Source organism: Ammospiza nelsoni, chromosome 17 (genome assembly GCF_027579445.1).
Source record: "Ammospiza nelsoni isolate bAmmNel1 chromosome 17, bAmmNel1.pri, whole genome shotgun sequence".
NCBI classification, from domain to species: domain Eukaryota; kingdom Metazoa; phylum Chordata; class Aves; order Passeriformes; family Passerellidae; genus Ammospiza; species Ammospiza nelsoni.
The window spans coordinates 3,136,286-3,159,040 of NC_080649.1; the positions used below are offsets into that span (position 1 = coordinate 3,136,286).

At 47.0% G+C, this 22,755-nt stretch overlaps 2 protein-coding genes across 6 annotated transcripts in view; both read left to right on the plus strand.

Moving 5' to 3' along the window:
- Positions 1-5,080, plus strand: part of SMURF1 (SMAD specific E3 ubiquitin protein ligase 1) — a 46,063-nt gene extending 40,983 nt beyond the window's left edge. For 2 of the 4 annotated variants that reach the window (XM_059484028.1, XM_059484030.1), the window contains exons 17-18: positions 95-179; positions 840-5,080. In XM_059484028.1, coding sequence (XP_059340011.1) covers positions 95-179; positions 840-939 — 185 coding nt within the window. In that variant the 3' untranslated portion in view covers positions 940-5,080. The remainder of the gene's footprint in view (positions 1-94; positions 180-839) is intronic. The other 2 variants (XM_059484029.1, XM_059484031.1) reach the window with 1 other exon arrangement.
- A 1,103-nt stretch (positions 5,081-6,183) lies between these two features.
- The window catches only part of RNF216 (ring finger protein 216), a 75,671-nt gene continuing 59,099 nt past the window's right edge, over positions 6,184-22,755 (plus strand). The window contains exons 1-4 of one of the 2 annotated variants that reach the window (XM_059484454.1): positions 6,240-6,277; positions 6,904-7,015; positions 20,593-20,721; positions 21,841-21,977. In XM_059484454.1, coding sequence (XP_059340437.1) covers positions 20,655-20,721; positions 21,841-21,977 — 204 coding nt within the window. In that variant the 5' untranslated portion in view covers positions 6,240-6,277; positions 6,904-7,015; positions 20,593-20,654. Of the gene's footprint in view, positions 6,278-6,903; positions 7,016-20,592; positions 20,722-21,840; positions 21,978-22,755 lie in introns of both variants that reach the window. The other variant, XM_059484455.1, reaches the window with a different exon arrangement.

Consider the following 22,755-nt stretch of genomic DNA (forward strand, 5'->3'; position numbering starts at 1 on the left):
CTGTAATTTCCTCTCTTGCCTTTTTATACACAGCAAAATGTGTGTGTGTGAATGATGCTTTGTTGAAGTGCATTAACTAGAATGTCTGTCTAAGGTTCTACAGGCGCTGCAGGACCCAGACTGTTTACCATCCATTTAATAGATGCAAACACAGACAACCTTCCAAAAGCTCACACTTGGTAAGATGGAAACACTCTGCTTCCTCTCCCTTTGTCTTGATTTAAAGGAGTCATCTCTGTCGTGGGCAGGGGTGAGGCATGTGATACACATGCATGACTCCAAGAGTGCTCTGTTAGCTTGGATATATCTGTACTCTGCAGCCAGCAAAATAATTTGCCTTTCTTAAAGCTTGTCTTCTATACTACCTGTGGTTTTCATTTATTCCAGAGGTGATTATTCTGGGTAGTGAGACATTTGTAAGTTTATTTCTTTATTTCTTCATTATAAAGAAGTGTTGTCAGATGTCGAATGTTGCAAGCTCATGCTGTTGCTGCAGTATAGGCATAGCCTGAGCCCTTGCACGGAAATCTCACTCCATCAGAGGCAGGAAATGGTGTCAGCAGCAGCAGACTGTCTGCAGGCAGGGCAGGGAGTGGGCTTGCCTGATGTGTTGCTTTTTCTTTGCGAGTCTCCTGCATCTTCCTCTTCCTCCTCCTCATCCCAAATGCTGCCCTATTAAGCTGTGCATTCCTGCTGTAGAAATAGCTGGTTTTCATCTTGTCTCCTTTGGCCACTGAGACAGCTGAGAGTTTTTACAATTTCTATCTGTGTGTAACCTCTTTACATTTCTCCCCAAGAAGCCCTTCAGATCCATCAGTGTTTTGTTCCTTTCCCTGCAGCTTTAACCGGATCGACATTCCGCCTTATGAGTCATACGAGAAGCTTTATGAGAAGCTGTTGACAGCTGTGGAAGAGACATGTGGGTTTGCTGTGGAATGAAAAAGCAACCAAAGGAAACAGATGCTAGCTCATGGACCACCAAATCAAAAGCTAGAAGAAGCTTGCTGTGAACTTCCTGCTAAGCTGTCTGAAACATCTGAACTCTGACAACTTAGATGAGGCTGTTTCCCTTAGGTCGCTGGTGGATTGGGGGGGGGGGGTCGGGGCTTTTCTTGGTGGTTCCCAACTCTATTTTCTCCCCTTTGTTACAATAACCCCTTCCCTCTTCTTCTATCCCCCCTGAAATGCAGCCAAATTCAGCATTTGGCTTTGGTTACACAGGATATTCTGCTAGATTTGTAACACATATTGTGATAGGGTCAGCGACCTGTGGGGCTTTTTTAATAGGAGAATCAAAGTGTATTTGAGGATGAGCTTGATTTGCTGAGGACTTGAAACTGGTATGCACCTGGTTAGTCTGTCTTAAATCAAGGTTGAGCCTTTGTAGAATCCAGCAGGTGCAGAGTGTCTGACTGGCACCAGAATTTGCATTGCACATTTTAAACATCTGTTTAAAAAGTAAACTTCTAGCAGAAAATACCTCCATATGAACACTTAACTGAAAGGTAAAGAAATCCAAGTTCTGCCTTAGCAGGAAGCTCCCAGTGGAAGCTGTGGCTCACCTTAAGAAAAGTGAAGGAGCTGGGACAACTTAAACGGTATTGTATGATTTCTTTTTGGTTGTCCTGGCTGAAATTTAATTGTTTTGCACGTGAAAACAATTCTTTTCTCCAGCAGAATTACTTTCCATCGTTTGTTCAGATGTGAGTACCTTGCAGAGAAGCCTTGTGAGGAGGAGACAGAGGATGAAGATCCATTCAATCCCAAAGCTGTGATTTCTGTGCCACTGTTTTACCCAAGATGTGTTTGTGTGACTTTAAATTCTAAGACTCACATGGAAATCACTAAAAGTCAAGTTAACAGAACAAACTCCTGCTTCAAATTTTTTGGCCTTGGGAAAGATTTATTTGGAGATTGAAGTGAAAGGGGAACTGCATAGTGAATACATTCTAAATGTTACAGAAAGCTATTGGAACAATTTATGACTTCAGTTATGTAGGGATGAAAATTTCTCCAGAGAGCCATAAGGCTATTTTTTCCAATATCTGAAACTAATATTAAAAGGTTTGTTCTCTAACACAGGGGAAACAAAAGCAAATCCAATACCTGAATGTCTTGATTTGAAACACAGGTGTCTGCTAAGGAAGGCAGGAGCCTCCCTTGTAATGGAAAATGTAAACCCCTTTCCTCCAAATTATTACAATTTTGAAATTAAGGGGCTTTCAGGCAAAGATATGAGAAATAGGAATAATGGCTCTTTACTAGTATATATATATATATAACAAGGCAATAATACAGAAACACTGGCTTAAAGTGACAGAGTCAGGCTAGGAGCTGACACCCTGTTGGTCAGGGTGGTGGTGGCAGCCCAAGTTAGTGGTGGCTGCAGTCCTCTTGAAGGGATAGATGTGGTTCTGTTGAAGCAGGGATCCTGTAGAAGGGTCTGGTCCTTCTCTGAAGGTCTCCAGTGGTGGTTATGTTGCTCTTGTCCTCTGGGAATGCAGTAGGTAAAGGCTGTGCTGTTCCCAATCTCAGATTATATCCAGGTAGGAATGCTTGGTTCCTCCCCCTGGGTGGAGCATCTCACCATGGGCGATGTGATTTTGTCAGTCATGCATTGAGGCTCAATGGCCCAATTAAATAAGATAATTCCTCCAGAGGGAGTTATCAGGGATGTGTCATGGAAGAGATAAAGAGCACTGCCCCACTTGGTTTTAACAGATTGTGATAGAGTACATGCTTTTGGTTACATCTTACATTGTAACCTAAGACACTGAATCACTAACATTTTTCCAGTTGGCACACCAAGATGAGACAGTATTTTAACAATTAACATGGCTTCAGAGAGACCCAGTTATCTATCAAACATGTCTAAACTTAAGCAGACTTGCTTGTGTAGGATTTTTTTTTCTTTGGCAAGCCTGATTTTTAGGGAGATTGATGACTGAACCACTTAACAGATGTTACATTAATGGAATAATGGAATAGTGCATTGAAATTCAGCTGTGGGTAAGAGACTGTCCTTAGGAGATGTCTACTGGAATACTTCTATTTTGTTTTTTTATTTAATTGCATTTGGTAATAGCTTTAAACTGTGATAGGACAGAAAGTAGAGATTTGTCAAAACCTGGCATCTTTCTCTGTTTTGTTTGTTTGTGGTTTTCTTTTTGCCATTGACCATAATTCTTGTGATTTGTTGTCGGGAGTCGCATCGGAGGTGTAAAGTTGTACCATATTGTGAGATTTGCACAGGGTGGCTAAAGATGCTCATCCTGCAGGACTGTACAGGAGAGGATGTTCAGCCCCCTGTTCTGTGGGGATCTTTTGGCACTTGGAGCCCAGTTTCTGCAGTTCTGGTTGTTGGGATGTGCAGCAGTTGGCAGACAGCATCCCGGCAGTCCCAGGCTGAGTAGCAGAGTCCCCAGAACCCTGGATTTTCCAAATTGCTTTGAAGTCAAACCTGTTCATAGAGTGTATTTAATCCTTTCAGTACGTTTGAATGTGCAATAAACCAGTCAGATAGGAAAAATGCAAAATGGATTATTGCCCAAAAGCTTTGCATGCAATCTTATGTGGATTTTTCACTAAAAGAAGTGTAAAAAAACCCCAAAAACCCAATACTAAAGCCCACCCCTAATAGAAATCCTGTCACACCTGCAGCACAACTGGCTCAGTACAAACCAAGTGAGGTGAAGGGAAAGGCCCCTGATTTGGAGATCTGTAGGTCAAGTAGCTTTATGTCAACGACCCAGTTGACATAAGATAGTTCCTAATGTCTTTGCTAGGTCAGTGTTTTATTGAATGCACAAAATAAGAATAGGCAAGGATTGTTGTTTGGAAAGTCTCTGTTTTTTGCTGTATTTAAAAGCCCTTGTCAAGGTACCTCCTCCGTGCTGACAGTAACAAGAATAGGGCACTGTCTTTTAAATGATTTCAGTTCTCTTTTCAACAGCTTCACCACTCTCCCGTCGTGTTGTCTTTGCAATTTTGTGCCACTTCAGTGACGACAGAGACATTTTTTGTCTTGTTCTGTACGTGCATTTGAGGCAGGCCTTAAAGCTGGTTGGGTGGATGGAGGAACAGCAAGAAGTGAGGCAGAATGGCTTTGGAGCCATGGGCTGTTCTTGCAAGGCCAGGGAAGGACAAAATGCCAGCAGGAGTTAGCTTGGCTTGAGCCAGTGGCTCTCAGAGGTCTGGGATAACCTCAGCTGTCCGAATTTGTGTGTCCATCCCCACTCACTCTGCCAGCACTTGAACTCAGTTGTTATTCTCAAACTTGCCCAAAGAAAACCATGGAGTCCCGTGTTGGTGTTGCCATTCCACGTTCCAGCGCCGAAACTCTTGGGTGTGTCCCGAAGGGAAGACAGGCACAGCACAGTGGGTGTCCCTGCTGTGCCACACAAACCCCTCTGCTGCAGCAGCCCTGCCCTGGTGCTGCTCCTCAGCCTCTACTCTACGCTCAGGGATGTAGGAAACCACCACTCTGCTCGTGTGCTCCAGCAGGAACAAGGCAGACTGTTGGGTGGATGGGTGTGAGTGTTCTCTTGGGCATTATGTTAGACAAGACCCTGCTCCAAAAAGGCTGCTCCAAGCTCCAGGCGGTGCCATCAGCTCAGCAGTGTGTCCTCAGTTCAAGTGGAGGTGGTTGTAAAATCCAACAGGTTTTGTAAATTACTGATCCAGCCACCAGGCCAGGTTCAGGGCTGTGTGGCACAGCAAATTCCCAGAAACACAGTATGGATCTGGTTTTAATCTGTTAATTTTTTTTTGTTGTTGTTATCGTTGTTGTTGTTCCTCAACCACTTTATAATGTATTTTTTTAATTTATTATTTTGTAATGTCATGTTTAAGTATTGCTGCTATCCTTGTTATTCTTCCCACTGTTTTTATTGCAGATTTATTTTGTGGAAGTTGTACACTAATGTTTCATTTTATGTCTAAATCAAAGTATTTAAGGAAATACTAGTTCTATTTAATGTGGTTATGGAACCAGCTGGAATAAACAGTGATTGTATAGTAGGCTGGACCCAGGAGGTCATGTTCATTTTTGTTACATATGCAATAAACTCACAACTTTAAACTCTTGGTAGCTACTGTTTTGTTTGTTAAAATATTTGTGGGAATCAGAGGAAAAGAGTGGACAAAGTATCAAAACACAGCTGATTTTAAAAGCTCTATAAGGACTGCCCAGATGAAAGTCCTCTGCAGGGAGAATACTTTTCCAAAACCTCAGTTTGCAGAAAGAAATTATAATCTCCCCCTTAATGAAAGCTGGAGAAAGATTCTCTAATGTTGATTAATCCTTGCTCTCCTGTTTGTTTGGGTTTTTTCTCCTAATTACTGCTGCTTTGCAAGTGGGGAAGGACAGGAGCAAGTCCAAGGAGGGTGCTCAGTGTTGGTGTGTGCTGCAACTGTGCCTTCCCTCCCTGATGCTGAAAGCTGAGGTTTCTTCTGGCCAGAATTTTGTTCAATAAATAAATAAAAAAGAAGGGAGTACAAATAAAATGCTTTTTATTCTTTCAGCAATTTCACAGTATGAACAAATGCTGCAGCCCACCCCTCGTGTCAGCCAGCAGCAGGGACTGAACGATTTCATTACCTGGAGCAGGAAATCGTGTCACTTCTTCAGTGCTCTGTCACACACTGACACTGCTGTTTTCTTTAATAACTACTTTCTGTGAAATTTTCCTGATTTCTGCTTTGCTTTTGGTGCTAAGAGAGAGGAGGATCCTTGTAGCCTGCTCCAGGGGGATCCTGTGCAGGGGTCCTGGACCTCCCTCCCCATTGCTGAGCCCCCAAAAAGTTCAGTCCTGCCCCCCCCATTGCTGAGCCCCCCAAAAGTTCCATTGTGCCCCCCGGCCCCCCTACCCGTTGCTGATCCCCCACAAAAGTTCAGTTCTCCCCCCGCGACCCCGAGCCCCCCAAAAAGTTCCGTGTTGTCCCCCCGGCCCCGCCCCTCACGCACGTGGGCCCTGGCCACGCCCCCTGGTCCCGCCCCCTCCCCCGGGAGCACCGCCCGCCCGGCAGGGGGCGTCCCGCGCCGCTGCCCGCCCGCCCCCCGTGTCTCTATGGTAGGTTGGCCGGGCCGGGCCCGCTCGCGCCGCCCGTCCCCGCGCGCCGCTCTGTCCCTCCCTGGCCGTGTCTCTATGGTGCGGGGCGGCGCGGTCACGTGGCGCGGGCCGGGCGGAAGCGGCGGGAGCGGCGGTTAAATGAAGCGGGGCCGGAGGGGCGGTGGGGCCGCTGAGTGCCGGGGTGACCCCTCTGTCCCGCGGAGCCGGTGAGTGCCGGGACAGACCTGCCGCCCCACGGGGCGTCCCTGGGCCTCGCCGGACCCCTCGCCGCGGGGTCGGGCGCTGCTCCCGGCTGGGCCTGTCCTCAGGGACGGGTCGTTCTCCCCCCTCTCCCCGCGTCCCCTCAGGGCCCGGTGTCCGTTCTGTCCGTTCCTCTTCCCCCGCGTCCCTTCAGGGCCGGTCCTTCCCCTCTCTTCCCGTCAGGGACGGGTCGTTCCCGCATAGCGCTTCCCTTCAGGGACGGATCCCCCGCGTCGCCGTCCCCGTGTCCGTCCTCCCGTTCCCCTCCACGTTCATTTAGGGCCGAGTCCTTCCTCGCTGTCCCTCAGGATCGGGGACACCGCCGCCCCCTCCAGCTCCCCTCAGGGCTGGGTCCTTTCCCTCCGTCCTCCATCCCCCCTGGGCCGCTCCCTTCTCCCCCTTCCCAGGGTCAGGGGGTCCCTTCACCGCCCCCGTGTCCCACGCAGCCCCGAGGGACACCCGGGACAGGCGCTGCTCCCGGGGCTCCTCACGGCTGTGCCGGTACCGCGGGCCCGGGGTTTGGTGTTGGGGATAAGCCGGAGCTGGTGGGCAGAGGAAGGTAAAAGATTTTTCTCTTCTGACCCCTGTTCAGTGTGGGAGCACTCGGTGCTGTTGGGACGTCTCGACATTTCAGGTATCTGCTGTGGGAGCTGCTGCAGGAAAGAAACCCCAAACACAGCTGTCCTCGGAACTGAGGGATCAGTGTAAGAGATACTCCTCTTCCTCCTCTTCTTTCCCTTCTCTATTGATCCAAGTGTCAGCCAGCCGTGGTGGAGCACAGCCTGGGAGTGTTAATATACACTGCGTTTATGGAATGAGCTTTTCTGCCCCTGGAGCTGACCTTGTTCCCTCAGATGGCTGTAGGCAGGTTGGGATCCCACCCAAGTCTGAGCTGTGGGGAACTCAGGCATGTGTGTGTGAAGAGAGGAGTGTGAGCTGGCCCGGGGCAGTGCTTTGGGGTGGGCAAAATGTAAATTGGCTTAAAGAGTCATCCCATGGATCCCCGGCTTTGCAGCTCTGCTGGCTGGAACCCTGGGTGGGTAACGGCTGCTTGCACCTGCCAGCCCAGCCCGGGGAGCTTTTCCTTTCATCTCACCTGTGCTTTATGACCTGGAGTGTTGTCTTTGACTGTCCTCCAACACTTTACTTTAGACTCTTACTGACAGATGCCTGTAACAGTTTTCATATAAATAAGTTTAGCTGTTGATATTTCTGTTCAGTTTCCTTCAGTTTGGTCACTGTCCTGCGACCTCTGACGCTTTGAAAGAGAGGAGCTGATATTGCTGCTGGGCTCTTTTATTTCCATAATCCAGGCATGGTGCTGAGGGACTAAAACTTGATGTCCATGAGCTTTTCAGAGTATTCCCACTTGTCTTTCTTTCCCTGTGGAACAGGCAGCAGTTCTGGAAGGTGCCTTGGTGGCTGAGAGGCACAGCCAAAGACCTGTGGGCAGATCTCTGCTTCTCTGTTCTGTCTCTGTGGAGGTTGATTCCTCTTTTTTAACAATTTCTGCTCTCCCACCTGATGCACTTTGGAGCTCTTGCAGGTTTCCAGTGTAGCAGTGGAGGGAAAGGCAGGTGTCCCCCGTCAGGCATTCAGACTGGCCTTTGCAGGCTCAGCTAACATGGCCTCTCCTGCTTTCAGAGAGGATGGCATGAGGGTTTTTCCTCCAGCAACCTGTTTGGAAGGTGAGGCAGGAAATCTGAGACCCATCACTCTGCAGATCCAAACCTTGAGCAGCCTCTGGTACATCCCTGAACAGGTACAGGGCCTGTGCTGCTCAAACCATGGGGTAGCACCCACTTTGTTTAGGACTGGGAGGATTCCAGGCACAGCTTTTAATTCCAGAACTGTGGGATTTACAGCTTTAATATGTGCTTTTAATTTTTAGGATGAATGCTGTGCAAAAATTCCACTGCCTTACATCAGGCTTTCTGCAATTGTAAACACGTTAATAGATTTCGTGTGCTGGGTGTCTTGGTGCTGTGACTGCGTGCTAATAAACAATCATCTTGACAGGAGTTTGTGCCTGGAACACCAAGACTTGGGAAGGGACTCAGACAGATTTCCTGAAGCTCTGTAGACATTCAGCCTGCTTGGAGGTGCTGCACTGTGGTGACAGGTTTGCTTCCATCTCTTTTTCTTGCTCCCTAGGATGTTTTCCTTCTGGTTGCACTGGCTGCAGGCGGTGAGGGCAGGAGCAGCAGTTCCTAAAAGGGCACTTGGGGCAGGTGTTCTTGGTGATAAGGTGCAGGATTCCAGGATTCTGGATGCCAGCAGGGTGCTGGCAGCCTGTTGCTGGCCTGGAGTTCAGGAGCTGCCTCGGAAATCCAAATTCCGGGGCAGACCAGTGCTTTGTCTGCCTGAGAATGCAGTGGGCGTTCCTGCTGCTGCCGAGGCTTGTGCTTTGAAATTGGACACAAATCACTGCAAAGTCCTGTGGCAAGGATAGGTGGGGCAAACACACAATTCCTGCGCAGCTGGAGAGAGGCAGGAAGCATTTCCCAGGGGCCACGAGCTGATTAGCAACCTGGAGTAGCACAAACCCAAGTGCAAGAGACGTGGAGCCCTTCGGGTGTTGTTTAGTGCCTGCTGGAAGAAGCTCCCATTCATTAATTTGGAATGGGTGTCTTATTTTTATTTATATCTTTCTAAAGCCATTGTGAGTGGTTTGCTGTGTGTGAGTGCCAGCAGTGCTGGGTGTTGGGGCTTGCCACTGGCTGCATTCTTTCTGGGACAGTCAGAACTGCACCAGTCATTGAAAGTTTGGAGTTGTTTTCCTTTTGTTTTTTGCAGATGGATTTGATCTGGAGATATTTTAAGACTCCCTTTAAATTATTGAATTTGGACATCATTGTAACTGCTTAAAGATGAGACATTAATAGTCTCCAAAGCCTGTGTGTGCACTGAAGTGATGGTGGGGTTTAGAGCTGCTTCTTGTAACTGGGATTACTCCCAGCAGGAGCAGTCCCAGTGGGACAGGTGCCTTTTTAAATACAGCAGAAGGTGTGAAACACACAGCTGCCTGGGACAGCTGTCTCCCAGGAGGTAAGGTCATTTGTGTACAGCCTGGGAGTTCCTGTGTTTGAAATGGAGCTGAATAATGGGCTGGCCAACATTATTCCAGAGTAGTTTTGTTTTTAAGGAGGTTACTGGAAGTGGGAGATGGGGGAGATTGGGGAGGGGTAGGCAGAGGAAGCAGGAAAAGAGGGGAGAAAAAAAGCCACTTAGCAGTGTCCTGGTGGCTTGAGTAAGTTATGTTTGTCAAAGGACTAAGATGAGAGATAATAAGGAGTGTCTCACTGAGCTGGGATAATCTCATTCTCACCAGCCTTTGTGTCACTTTTATAGAATTTTAAGTTTATTTTGGACTATCTCGGGAGTGATGTTTTTCCTCTGGGTCAGTGCTTAAGGCCTTGCAATGGCTCTAAATTCATAACAATCCTTGAGAAAGCTTAACTCCTGAGAATGGAAAGTGATATTCCTTCTGAATGACACCTCTCTCCTAATTACCAGCCCTGCTGTGGTTCCCTGCCTGTGTTCATAGGGGGAACTGTCAGTGCCTGATTAAGTGGAAAAACCATTGGGCTTTAGGGGAGGATTTCACTGTGGGGCAGCTGCTACCCCGAGCCACGCTGTCACCTCGCAGTGTTCCTGACCCAGGTCAGAGGAATTTAAATTAAACATGTGGATTCCTCTCTGGCTTTAGGGTGCCCCACTCCTGTGCTGGTGGTGCCCAGCTGCTCCCAGGATGAGTTTTGGAGGCTGTGGTTGCCCCTTGTAATGAGAAGCGAAGTTGATGAGCTGAAATAAAACTGGGAGTGCTTGTGGGTGGCAGGGTGGCCTGAAATGTTTTCAGTGGTGTTGCTCCCTCAGCCTGCTCTCCCCTGCAAGGAGGCCAAGCTGCTGTTTGCATTATTCAGAGGAACATTTGGATGGGATCTGTAGAGGCACCACGTGATGCTGCTCTGCAGCACAAGGTGGTTGGGATCTGCACTGGCTGGAATCTCTTTGTGGGTAAATATAAGAATGAAAAATGGCCTCAAGTAATATGTTTTGTCCAAAGCACTCCTTGCACAAGGCCTCTGTACTGCTTTATCCAGACTGACATGCTCTTACCAAGCTGTGGGCACTGCTCCTGTTATTCTTTGGAGGAAAGCAGGCAGCATCTGGCTTTTTGCAGCCCTTGCAAAACCAGAGTGAGGAACAGATTTACACTTCTACTTCCAAATCCCATCCCAGAGATATGATGTGTTTTTGTGTGATGGATGGGGAAGGAAAACCTCTCCCTGATGCTTCTTGCAGATCATTTCTGCTTGAAGGCCAGTCTTGGAAGGAGCACTGGCCCCTGTACCCCTGGCAAGTACAAGCTCTGTTGGACAAACACATTTCAGGGGGTTGGCAGAGGGAAGGGACAGCAGTGCTGACAAGCTGCCTGCAGCACAGCCACGCTGCTGCTGAGGACTTTCCTCCTCTCCCTGCTCTGCTGTCATGTGCTGAAATGCAATTGAGGGAGATGACAGCAGCAGCATAATGGGGAGGCAGGAAAAGCAGCTCTTTCTTTCCTTTCAGGAAAGCAGCAGGGTAGGGCATTTAATGCCTCCTGTGCTGCTGGGATTTCCAGCTACAGATGAGCAAGAGCTGGGAGCAGTAACTTGGCTAATGTAAATAGTTCCTTGTAGATTGTTAAAGCAGAATCCTTTTATACTGGAGCTTCATTGTGTATCAACTGGGAGGTGCCCTTGGATCTGCCAGGACTAGCACAGAGCAGCTCACAGGCTGGAAGCACCTCTGCCTTGGACACAGTGTCTGGAGAGTGCTTTCAGCTCAATGTGTTGTGTTTATTTAGTAATTTGTGGCTTTTTTACTGTCACTCCAGCCCAGCTAGTTAAATAATCTGTCTGATAGTGCAAACCCAGGAAGGGAATTTCTGTTCTGCTGTGAGGACTCACCCAGTGTTGGACACGGGTGTGTTGACCAAGGGTGGGCACAGATTCAGTCTGTCCTGAAGTGCTCTGAGTGCAGCCTGTAACCCCCTGGTTTTGTAGTCCTGTGTCTGTGAAATGTTGGTTTGCCTTGGCATTAATGGGTGGTACAGTCTCATTAATCTACAGGACTGTGGACCTGGAGAGTTAACATGCAGCTCCTCTTTTCTCCCCTTTTAGCTCATCATTCATTCATTTGTGAACTTTAGTAGTCTCAGAAGAGATTCATGCTGTAGTCTCAGAAGAGATTCATGCTGGATGTGGAGCATCTCTAAATCCAGCCACCATCTAATTTCACTGTTTTCTGTTCTGATACCGTGATATTTACCTCAAATGCAGCCTCTTTGCTTTTCTGCTATTTTAACTCCACAGTGGCCACTGCCACGTGACGTGGGTGAAGTCAGGCTGGACAACTGTCATGAGCCTGGAAGGCTGCCCTGGCTTTTCACTGCTGGGAGCTGGGCTGGAATTGGCTGCAAGGCTACACGTGGCTGTAAACAAAACTAAACCCACTTTTACAAAGGCTGTGCTGCCTGTCTCAAATCTTTTGACAAGTGGTCATCTGTGGTGCTGGAGCAGTAAGGAGGTAGTTCAGTTATTCTGTGACAATGCTCCTCCTGCAACAGTTGTTAGGTGCAAGAGGCAGCTTATTTTTTACTCTTTCCAGCAGAAATTGGTGCAGAGGATTTGTTGCTCAGGTGTTGGCACCTGTCTTACAGGGTTTCTGTTGGTATTTTACTCTGAGTAGGTAAGGCCATTTAAGACTTATCACTGTGAACTTGGCCTGTTGGCCCAGTCTGGCTCTAAACTGGCTTCTGTGTATATTTAAACCCTTAATTGATTGTGTAAAAGCATCTTTGAAAGTGCCTGACCTTGCAGGAGGAGCACATGTAATTTGAGTGGTAGGGATAGGCTGTGGCTGTATCAGCTTAAGCTGTAGTTTGAGATCTTCCTCCTTCTTGCATTTTATTTTACCACCTTAATTCTGTTCTCCCAATTCCACCATGTGTGGAGGATGTCTGATCTGAATCCTACAAAAATGTTTTCCAGGGCATTTCCTCTCAAAGCTGTAAGAAGTGCTGGAGGAGCACGGTGTGAGGGGAGGAAACAAGCTGTGGTGTGGGAACATGAGTATCCTTAACAGGTATTGAGGTGAAACCCTTCTGAGCATGAAGCCACAGCTTCTGGCTGCTGACCTTTGGAGCTGTGGCAAGTGCAGGTGCTTAATGTGGCCCTAAAAAAGGGCATAGCTGTTGTAACCAGAATATGTGACCTGTGAATCATTCTTTGTGGAAGTCCCTCACTCTGGATGTTTGACACCTGGAAGGGTTGGTGGCAGGCTTTTAAGTCAATAGTTCTGAAAATGCTGTGCAGATTGACAGGGACCTTCTTTTTGCCCAGGTGGGCTGCTGCAGTAACTCAGATTTTTTTCCCTGTGTGCCACCTCAAGGTCAAGTCTCAGCTTTTGTGTTGTCAGCAGCTTTGAGAACGAGGTGAGGTGTGCTGTGCTTGAAAGCAAAGTTTTTTTCTGATAAGTTCAGGTCACATTTAAAATAAAATAAAATACAAAAATACCCCCTTCCACATTTTTTTATTGGTGGTGCATTATGCTTGTAATTTTTTCTGGAGCATGGCTTCCCAGTGCAACTTGGGTGGTTTCCTGAGTGGGATCCAGGATGCCATCAGAGCCTGTCAGTTCCTTGTGGTTTTCAAGGCCTCTGGAGCTGAACCTAACTCTGTGCTTTCCAGCCCTTTTGGTTTTGGTCTACTTGTCCCTCTCTGCTGCTTTTGACAGCAGTTTGCTGGTTGTGTGCAGCCTGGTTCTCCCTGCTCTCAGTGCCCCTGCACACAGGGCTGTGAGCTGAGCAGGCTCCTGGTTGCTCATCAGTGAGAATGTCAGTGCCACTGCCTGTCCCAGCAATCTTAAATCCTTTATTTCTGTTTCCTCTGCAGTGAAAACAGAGCTAGGATGGGAACCTAAATGCTCCTGAAGACATTCATCCAGCTTGTTAAATAACTACTTAAAAGGTTGCACTTGGATTTCTTTGTTCTGTTAAGCTCTTTAAAGTGGCATTCAGGATGCCTTAAAAAAGAAAAGAAAAAAGGTAGGAAAACTACTGAGGATTTGGAGAGGAAATGCTCTGTCCTTTCTCCTGGAGGGATCTGTGAAGTACAAGTAAGAGAGGAGCACTCTGCTGTATATCCTGGGGCTCACAGGGCATTTCTGCTGCTCTTTTCCTCGTGGCTGCTGGGTTTATGGAGAAGAGAAGAGAAGGCAGCTGCAATTAATGCTGTGTGGAGCTGTGGCAGGTGTGTGCAGCACCTGGGGCTTTGTGGCTCCAGCTCTTTAAACCCACAGGTGACTGAATCTTGGTGCTGATCAAAGCAGCCCCTGGCTGGGAGTTTGGGGAAAGGAAATTGGAAGTAGAACTCACTCTGGAAACAGCAGAACTGCAAATCACATGGTTTCACATGCTCTTCCATTCATCCCCACCCTTACAGCACAAAATGAGAACAAGTGAGTTCTTCTGAATGCTGGTTTGGGAGCCAGGCTGTGAGCAGAGCAAGGCTGGGTTTGTGTGCAGGTCTGTAGCCAAGTGCTGGGCTGCTGTGTCTGAATTGTTGCATCAATGTGAAATGCCAGGCTGGCACCTGTGTTTGTGATGTGGGAGGGAGGTTTTGGATTTAGGGATTACCCTGGATGATCTTGCACATGCCAGAAGTCTGAGGCAGGCAGACTACAGCCCTTTACAGGAACTTAGTCCAGGAACACTTCCTTCTCCCTCAGAACCTTGATTTTTCACTTCACTCTCAAAATGAGCTGCTCAAGGTAAAGGCATTAACTCTCCTTTACAATCAGAATTTGTAGATTTAATTTTTTTTTCAGGATTCTTTTGAGGGGAGGGAGAATGACAGAAAGGTTTCTACCTGTTGTGCAGAGAGTGGGTTTTTGCATGCATCAGAACAAGGAGCTGCTCAGGGAGATGGGATGATGGAGCTCTGTTATTTGCCAGAGGAACTGATGGGAGTCCTGGGAAGGCACTGAAGTGTCCACAAGTTGACCTTGATGCCAGTCACCAGGGAGTAGCTCAGAGGAATGGGAAACTTTCATTTGTGTTGCCCAGTTTTGGAAAATGAATGCAGCAGTTTCAAAACAGTCCTACATTTTAGAGAGTAGCTCACAGAGCAGATATTTTGCTAGGGAAATGTAAATATTTTGCAGGTTTGGGGAGGAAAACTGGTGCCAATGTATGTGGCCAGCTGTTAGTGAATTAGGTAAAACTGGGTACATTTCCTTCCTCTTGTTTCAGATAAAAATGGTGATTGGTACTTCAAACAATTATGATTAATAATTATGATACTGTGACCTTGATGAAGTGAACTGCAAGTAAGGTTGATGAGAAGTCTTGTGATGTACAAACAGCCAAGATATTTCCTGTAAGTCCTGAGCGGGCTTAGAAAATGGGGGAAAAAAATCTAGTTGGGGATTTGAAACCAAGTAATCCCTAAATATCTGCTCTCTTGATTGCCCCTGAGTAAGCAATTTCCATTAGCCTGGAGCAGTGGCACAGGTGTAGCCTGTCCTGTGTTCATCTGCAGCCTCTCCTGGTGTGCTCTTGGTCCCACTCCTGACCCTGCAGTTCCCCGTGGTGAGCCTGGGAGGAGAGGGCATCACTCCCTTCAGTGCTTTCCTCCTTGGGTAGGAGAGGGTGAGGAGCAGGGAGCTTTTGGGGAGTAACTGGAAGCTGTGATTGCTGCCAGAGTCATTCCTCATTTCCATCTTCATTCATGACCTGTCCTGGAGGTGCTGGAGCCAGGTCCAGGCTGGTGTGGTTTTGGAAACAGTGGCTGCTCTGCTGGGATACTGAGCTGTGTGTGTTGGGTGTCTTGTCTGTCAGGAGGAGGTGAGCATTCAGGTTTCATTTACTTGCCACAAAATACTTCTTGTGTTATATAATATATTTTGGTGTGGTTAAACAAGTTCTGTGGCTTTCTGCCCTAGAAATTTTACCTGGCTCTTTTTATTGTTCATTTCAGTTTCTGTTCCTTGATTTTTCTCACACCTCAGGAATCTTGTCTTCCCCTTCTCAGAGTGTATGTGTTTCAAATCCTGTGGCAAACCAAGCCAGCTGCTAATGTGGGAAACACTTGGGGAATACTTCATAACTCACCAGCCAGTTCTGTTATTAAATGATTTCAGGTTTGTTGTTTCTCTTCAGCACATGCTATGGGTCCAAAAATTGGTGGCAGAGCTGTGTGGATGCTCTTGTCCTGTGTCTACCCCTGGTGTGGCTCCTGAGAGGAGCCTTTGGCCAACACCTGTAGCAGATTGTGCTGCTGGAAACCAGGGGGTGTTTCCTGTGAGCCTCTGCCCACACCCTCCTGCCTTCAGAGGCCAGGGTAAGGCTTTTGGGCTGGAATCAATGCTTTTTCCACTTTTCCCAGGCTTGGAACTGAGCAGACCTGCTGGCAGAGGCCCTGCTGCAGCCCCACGTGTTGCCCTCTGGCTCTGTCCCTTTGCAGGGTGTGAGGCAGTGGCAGTAGCTGCCCTGTGCATAGCAAATAGGATTTGTTTGTGCCCAGCAGTTCTTGTTGGGCTTGTGATCAGGGGATTTCTCATTTTCAGTTGGGATGATGCTGCTTAACACGATCAACCACTGTTAAACTCTCCCTGCTTTTGCTCAGTGCCTGTTACAAGGAGCAGCCCCCAGCAAATGGTGAACCCTTTGAAATGTTTTGGTGAAATGTTTGACAGTAAGTCAGGCTGGTTTATTTCCCTTCTGTTGTGCTTTCTTTTATTTTTTTTTATTTTTAAAGACTGAATTTTTAGCTTTTCATTTTGGTGGTTGTCACAAGCCCTGCATTATTTAAGTAGCTTGTTTTAGCAGCTTGAAATAAGCCAGAAATTCACCTTGCTCGCAGGCTACCAGCAGACACGTTTGCTGCCCCCAGGCACAAAGTAGGAGTTGATGCTCCTCTGTCAGTGTAGGTGAGCCACAGTGGTGTTCTGTGAGGGGGAGAGGCTAAAACACAGTGATTTGATGTTGCTGACATCTCTTTCAAGTTGCTCTTTTTTTTTCCCTCCCCCCTGTTCATTTGGGATCTCAGTTCCTACCTCCCCTGCTTTCTGTCTAGTCCTGTTGCCTTGAGCTGCAGCCAGACAAGAGCACTTTGAGCCCAGTCCCATCTTGGGTATGTGGGAGTTCAAGATCTCAAATGCTGTAAATGGGGGGGGAAAATACATTACACTGTGTTGAGAAGGGGGGCTCTCCCCTTGACTGTCAGTTTGAATTCCAGCACCATCTGAAGATGCTCATCACAGCACAAATGTGGGGTGGAGGGAGCAGATTTGAGTTCTGCTCCAGTTACTGCAGTCCAGAAACGCCTTCATCTATCAGGAGATTAAATATATGCACAGCACCAATGGTGGCTAATTTTAGGTTAAGCTAAAAATATGTCATGTGGTGTTTAAAAGGATTTTGAATGGGTTTTGGAAATCCTTGTGTAAGCATTCTGTGTGCTCCTGAGACCTGCTTCACCTCGTAGCAGCTGATCCCTTACCTCACAGTGGTGGTTGGAAGCAGTGGTTTGGTGGATGATATTTTTGCATGTTTGAGGAGCTTGTCCAGGAAGTCCCTGTGACCTCAGCTGTCAGTCTGAGGTCTTGTCACTTCAGAGAACTGCTCAACCCAAGTCCCTGGTGGGCTCTGCTTTTCCCAATAGCTGTTCTGGTAATGTGTTCTTCTCTGAATTCACTGTAGGAAGAACCATCATGGGGAGGATTTTATTGTCTGCACAGTGAGACAACTGGGGTGTGCTGGGTCAGAGGGTGCTGGGCACTGCCCAGGCTCCCCAGGGAGTGGTCCCAGCCCCAAGGCTGCCACAGCTCCAGGAGGGTTTGGACAATGCTCTCAAGCACAGGTGGGATTGTTGGGGTGTCTGTGCAGGGCCAGGAGCTGGGCTCTGATCCTTGTGGGTCCCTTCAACTCAGGATATTCTGTGACTGAGTTATGGAGTAATACAGAGGTGAAATTGGGTGGGACCATGTTTTCAGTGTGGTGGTTCCTCCCTGCAGTCAGTGGGTGTCTTAGAAGTCATGATGAGAATTTTGTGTCACCTGGATACTGCTATAGGGATTCAAGTCCCAAATCCAGCTTGATGTGCTGTGATGCAGATGGGAGCCTTTTATTAAAAGAAGAAAAATGAGAATGTTTGGAAAGTGTTTACCTGACTGCTTTGCTGTTAAAACAACTCGAGTTTCCTGTCCTTGACTGCATTGCAGGAAAGCTGATGGGCATGTTAGAGCCTGCTTACAGGTAGCCTTATTCTTTGCCTATAAATAGGCTCTGAAATCACTGAGGTACTGTGGAATAGCTTCTTTCCATCTGTCTTCCTTGCTTTTTTATTATTGTTTATGTAGGGCAAGACCCCAGGGTGGCTTTGATCTTGTTACTTCACATTCTTGGCGGGCTGGTGCTATAAACATGAATAAACTTCTTATTCATGCCACTAGATGGAACTGGCCCATGCTTATGGATATTTGTTTAAACTTCAGCTCTGTATTGAGTATTGACAAAATGAATTGCTAGCTCTTGGTGGAAGCTTGGCTTTCACTCTCAAAGCAGGGCTTTATTAAGATGCTTGGGGTTTTATTCAGTCTATTTTGAAGTAGGAAGAATTGCCAGTTCTTTCCAGCCTTGGCTTTTTTTTGTTGTTGCCTTGACTGTGTATTACAGTTCATGCTATTTATTATATTCCTGCTTTTAAACCATTTTGGTGGTGTGCACACTTTCTTCTATGGAAGTGCAGGTAGTTTTTTATCCCAAATTTAATTTCAGAATATTTCCTGTACCTCTTCTCACTGCTGAAGGTGGAAGTGTGCAAGTTCCTCTCTACAGGAGCCACAGTGACCCATAGAAAATATGACCTTAGTTTTGTGTCTTATCCATCATTCATGGATCTGAACAGCTGGGGCTTAGCCAGCACCGGACAAAGCACCATTTGAGCTATTTGAGAGAAGATTTTTTTTGCTTTTTTGGTGGCTGTGCTGAGCATTTGCAGTGTCACCCCCCTGTGAAGCAGCCAGCCCTGCTAATGCACCATGAGTCCCTGGAGGGGAGAAATATCCAACCCCTCAGCTTTGCTTGGAGCAGATCTGAGCACACAGCTGTCCAGCCCCTGTCTGCAGCACTTGATGCTGCAAGGGCTGGTTTGTGGCTCTCACAAATGTCCTTGTTCCTCCCAGGCAGTCTCACAGTGATCCTTTGCTGTGTTTGCTTGGTGACCTTGGCCACACTGGGCCTGCCCTGCTTCCATTTCTCCACCTTTTAAATGACAAGAAATGAATTGATTTTGTTTGCTAAAGGAGTCAGGCAGCTAAGGATGGAAAAGTGCTATGCAGGGCTGGGTGATTGCTGTGCACAAATACCAGGGAAAATACAGCTGTGATAATGTGGATGTGACCTTTTACAAAGGCCAGAATTTGCACTTTGAGTGCCCTAGCCCCTGAGCTGCAGCTCCAGCACCTACCTGGGATGGTGGAACAGCACTTTCATGCCACTCTGGCAAATAAAGATTTATTTCTCCTTATAAGACAGAAAATGAAGAATCTAGTGGAAACGGCCCCAGAATTTTGCTTTTTAGGTGTATTCAAAGCACCATGTGCCCGTGATAACCTTGGAGCTGCCTACTGGAATTAGGATGTGCTACTGAGGTATCAGGACTCAGTTGCACATTTGTGGTAATGCTGGTTAGAAGAGGCCTCTTGCTGTTCCCTCATCCAATTTCCCACTCAAAATTGGACCAGCAGCAGATCAAGGATCAGGTAAATGTGGATGTTTGTAGGCAAACCTTGAAATCTTTATGCTGGAGGTTTCCTCTGAAGATGGTTCCCTCAGGCACTAAGCCTGTGCTGCTGGGCTTTTATAAGTGCTAAATTATACATTTTAATTTTTATTATTGTATCTTGTGCGTCTGAATTCATTTCTTCATTTTACTGTCCTAGCTGCAAATCCTGTTCCCTGCAGAGGAAGTTAAGTAGAATTACTGAGGGGGAATTTATTTTGCTTATGTGTACTAGCAAAAAGGATTTTATAGCAGACCCACCATTTTCTTCCAGCTTATGTATCAGTAAATATTTAATAGTACAGATTCCTCTGTGCTGCAATGAGGAGATGAATACTTTCCAATAAAAGAAAAAAACCTCCTTTCTCCTTTCAGTGATCAAATTTTGCTTGGAGTTCCTGTGTGTGTTCAGCCTCTCTGTGACAGTGGGAATGGAGAGCTCTAAGCTGACAGAGCATAAAATGGAAACCTCCTGTTTAGTTTGCAGTGGTTCCTCTGGCCCCCTAATCCTGTTTGGGAGCCTCTGGCCAATTCATTGTGCCTCTCTGAGAACAGGTGGGGGTAGCAAAGCTCAGCTTCAAAAAGCCAAGTCCTGTGAGGGAACCTGATTCCTGTCATGCTCTCCTTTTGGTGTGAGAGCAGATGGTGTTTCCTGGAATTTGTACCAAACCCTTGCTGTAAATCAGGGAAATCTCTTCTATAAAATAGCAGATGGTGGTAAGGAAGTGTTCTCTGGAATGTGCCTGTGCTGTTTCACAGTGCAGGCACAAACCACACACTGACACTGCTCTGCCCAGGGTGCAGCTTCTTTCTGACACACCAGGAATGAGGGGGGTGTGGAAATGAGCTTGGAGCATCTCTGGTGGCTCTGAAGTTGTGCCTCACTTGGCAGCACTGGGGGAATTCAGGCTGGGATGGTGCTGTTCCCCTCCAGGCTGTGTGTGACTTCCCTGGCAGTAAGGGTGACAGGGATGGTTGGAGTGACACCATCTGGGGGTGTGGGATGCAGGTGGATGTGGGGGTGCCCTGGGACAGCTCAGGCAAGGGGATTTTGCCCCTCTCACCTGTTGATGGGGGCAGGAACAGCACTGTGTGGGTTGGTGCATTGGATTTTGGTTGGAAACAAGAGAAAGTCCACGTACTGGGAGGGTTTGAGTCCTGCTTGGGTAGAACTACATCTCTCCTCCTTTTCTGTGATTGCATGGCTCCTCCAGAGAGACTTCTCTGGCCTAATTGCCTAATTGCACTCTTCAGTTCACTGTCTTAACTGTTGGAACACAAAATAACAAACATATCTCCTTCCAGGTCCTGAGAGGGGGTCACAGAAAAATACTCATGTGGAGAGACTGCTGGGAGAGCCAGGAGAACCCCTAGCAGCTAAATCTTGGAAAAAACCCTTAGGGTGAATCTGAGTTTGCCTGACTCCCTTGTGGTTTTATTTTATCTTCCAGTTCCTCATGTGAGCCTGACTGCCATGCTGGGGCATTGACACTCTGGGGTGCAGCTGTTTAAAATGGCAGAGAGAGGTGGGAATGAAGAAGTGATTAACCTGAACAGCTTCAGCAATCACAGAGGGAAAGGTGAGTACTGATTTGTGCCTGTTTCCAAAACACTTTGTGAAACTCTGCTGAGCAGCAGGATTCACAGACACTGAACTTGCAGGGAGCTGCTGGAGGTCTGTTCTGTCACATCACACACTATTCTGTTACACTGACTTAGCCACCTACAGAAACTCTTTCATATTATGCAGGCATGCAAAATATTTGGCTCTTGTTTTTCTCATGTTGTACTGCCTCAAGGGATATTGCTGACTTCTTGGGAACACTGTGTAGAGGTGTTTCAGCAGAACCAAGGAGGATCCATCCTTCTGAGAACCCCACAGGAGACAGGCTGACCCTAAATTTATGCTCTCACAGGGCTGTGTGCGTTGGCACCCATTCCCTCATGGGTGGAATTTAAAGCGAGGCTTTCTCTGTGTGCCTGAACGGTGATAAATGAACACTCATGCTGAAAAATAAGCCAAAACATGTGAGATTTTAGGGTAGGCATAGTTGCATGTTCTCTGTGCAGTATAGAAACCCTCTATTTCTGCCTTGAATCTTTCTGCTGTGTTCCAGCAGCTGTTGAGTAGCATCTATATTCCATTCTTGACAAACCTTGAGGCACAAGGTTGTCATTACTAGCAGGGTATCTTTGGCACCCACAGCCACAGGCCTTATCTTGGTCCTGCATAAGGTGCTCCTGCAAAGCCTCTCTTTCAGAAGAGACTGAGTTGCACAAAGACCCTTATCTCTCTGCTAGATTGCACTGCATTTTAACAAACAAAATGTCTCTGAGATACTGAAAGTTCAGGATTTCTCTGCAGAAGTATTCCCTACATGCCTTGTTTGTAATAACTTTTGCAGCAGCTTGACTCGTGCTGGAGTTCAGGGTAGAAGATTCTTTGTGAGTGTCAGTGGCTGTCCCTGCAGTGCTGCTGTGATGAGCTGAAGCTCTGCAGGTGTTTTGCTGGAGGCTGAGGGATACAGGATTGGCTGTTAGAATGCCTTGCAGAGGAATTGGTGACCTCTGAATGCTTCTTCCTGCAGTGCAAGTGGGAAAATTGCTTTCTCAGACGTTTCAGTGCTACATGCACCTTGTAATTCCATTTATTTACCTTGAGCCAACAGCTGACTTCAACTTTACTTACTGTTCTGCAGACTGGATAAACCACAGAGATGAAAATCTTATCACAATATCAGATTCCTCAGATGAAGATTTGCCTTTGTTGCTGGAGATGCCAGAAAAGCAGCAGACTGAGGAAGATGATGATGATGACATAGTCATCTTAGCAGAGGTAACTTTTCATTGTTGTAGCTGCTGTGCTGTATTCATGGCCTGTATTGCCCAGTCTTGTGCCAATACCTGATGCATTCCTCTGAGTCCTGCCTGGCTATAGCAATCTGCTTAGGATGTCTGAAATAACAGTGAAGTGATGGCATTTTACTGGCCTAATTTAGTTGTATTTTGGGCACAGGAGGGGAGAAGCAGACTGTGGAACTGCATTGTGTAGTATAAGTTCCTACTTTTTGAAGGTTGTAGCTCCCATAAAGTTGTCTGTTTGAATCCAGCAAGGTGGAGTGTTTTGCAAGAGGACTTGCAAAGAGATCTTCCATAAAGTGTTTTCAAACCTTGCTTTGATTTATAAATGTGCTCTGTATACTTTATATTCCTCTATGCTATTTGCATTCATGTTGGGCTGTTGCAGGCACTGATATTTTTACAGCATTTCATATCTAATATTAAGAATATATTCCACTTTCCTGTTAAATTAACCAGAAGCACTGAGAAAATAGGTTGCAAAGCTGACCTTTCTGCTTTTTAGTTGAAAACAGCAGCAGAGAGCACTCAGGCTCTGTTGTCATACAGCAGTCTGCCTGCCAGAGGCAAGAACAAGGCCAGAGATTAATATTGGAGCTTTGGTTCCTGCCTGTTTAAATAGATTGGTGAGAACACAAATATGTCATCAGTTAGTTCTTCCTTCCCAGACTATTTTACTGAAAGGGAAGTGAGTACTGAGGTGAGCTTAGGCAATTATTCCAATTTCAAAGTCCTGTGCATCCCCAGTTCTGCTG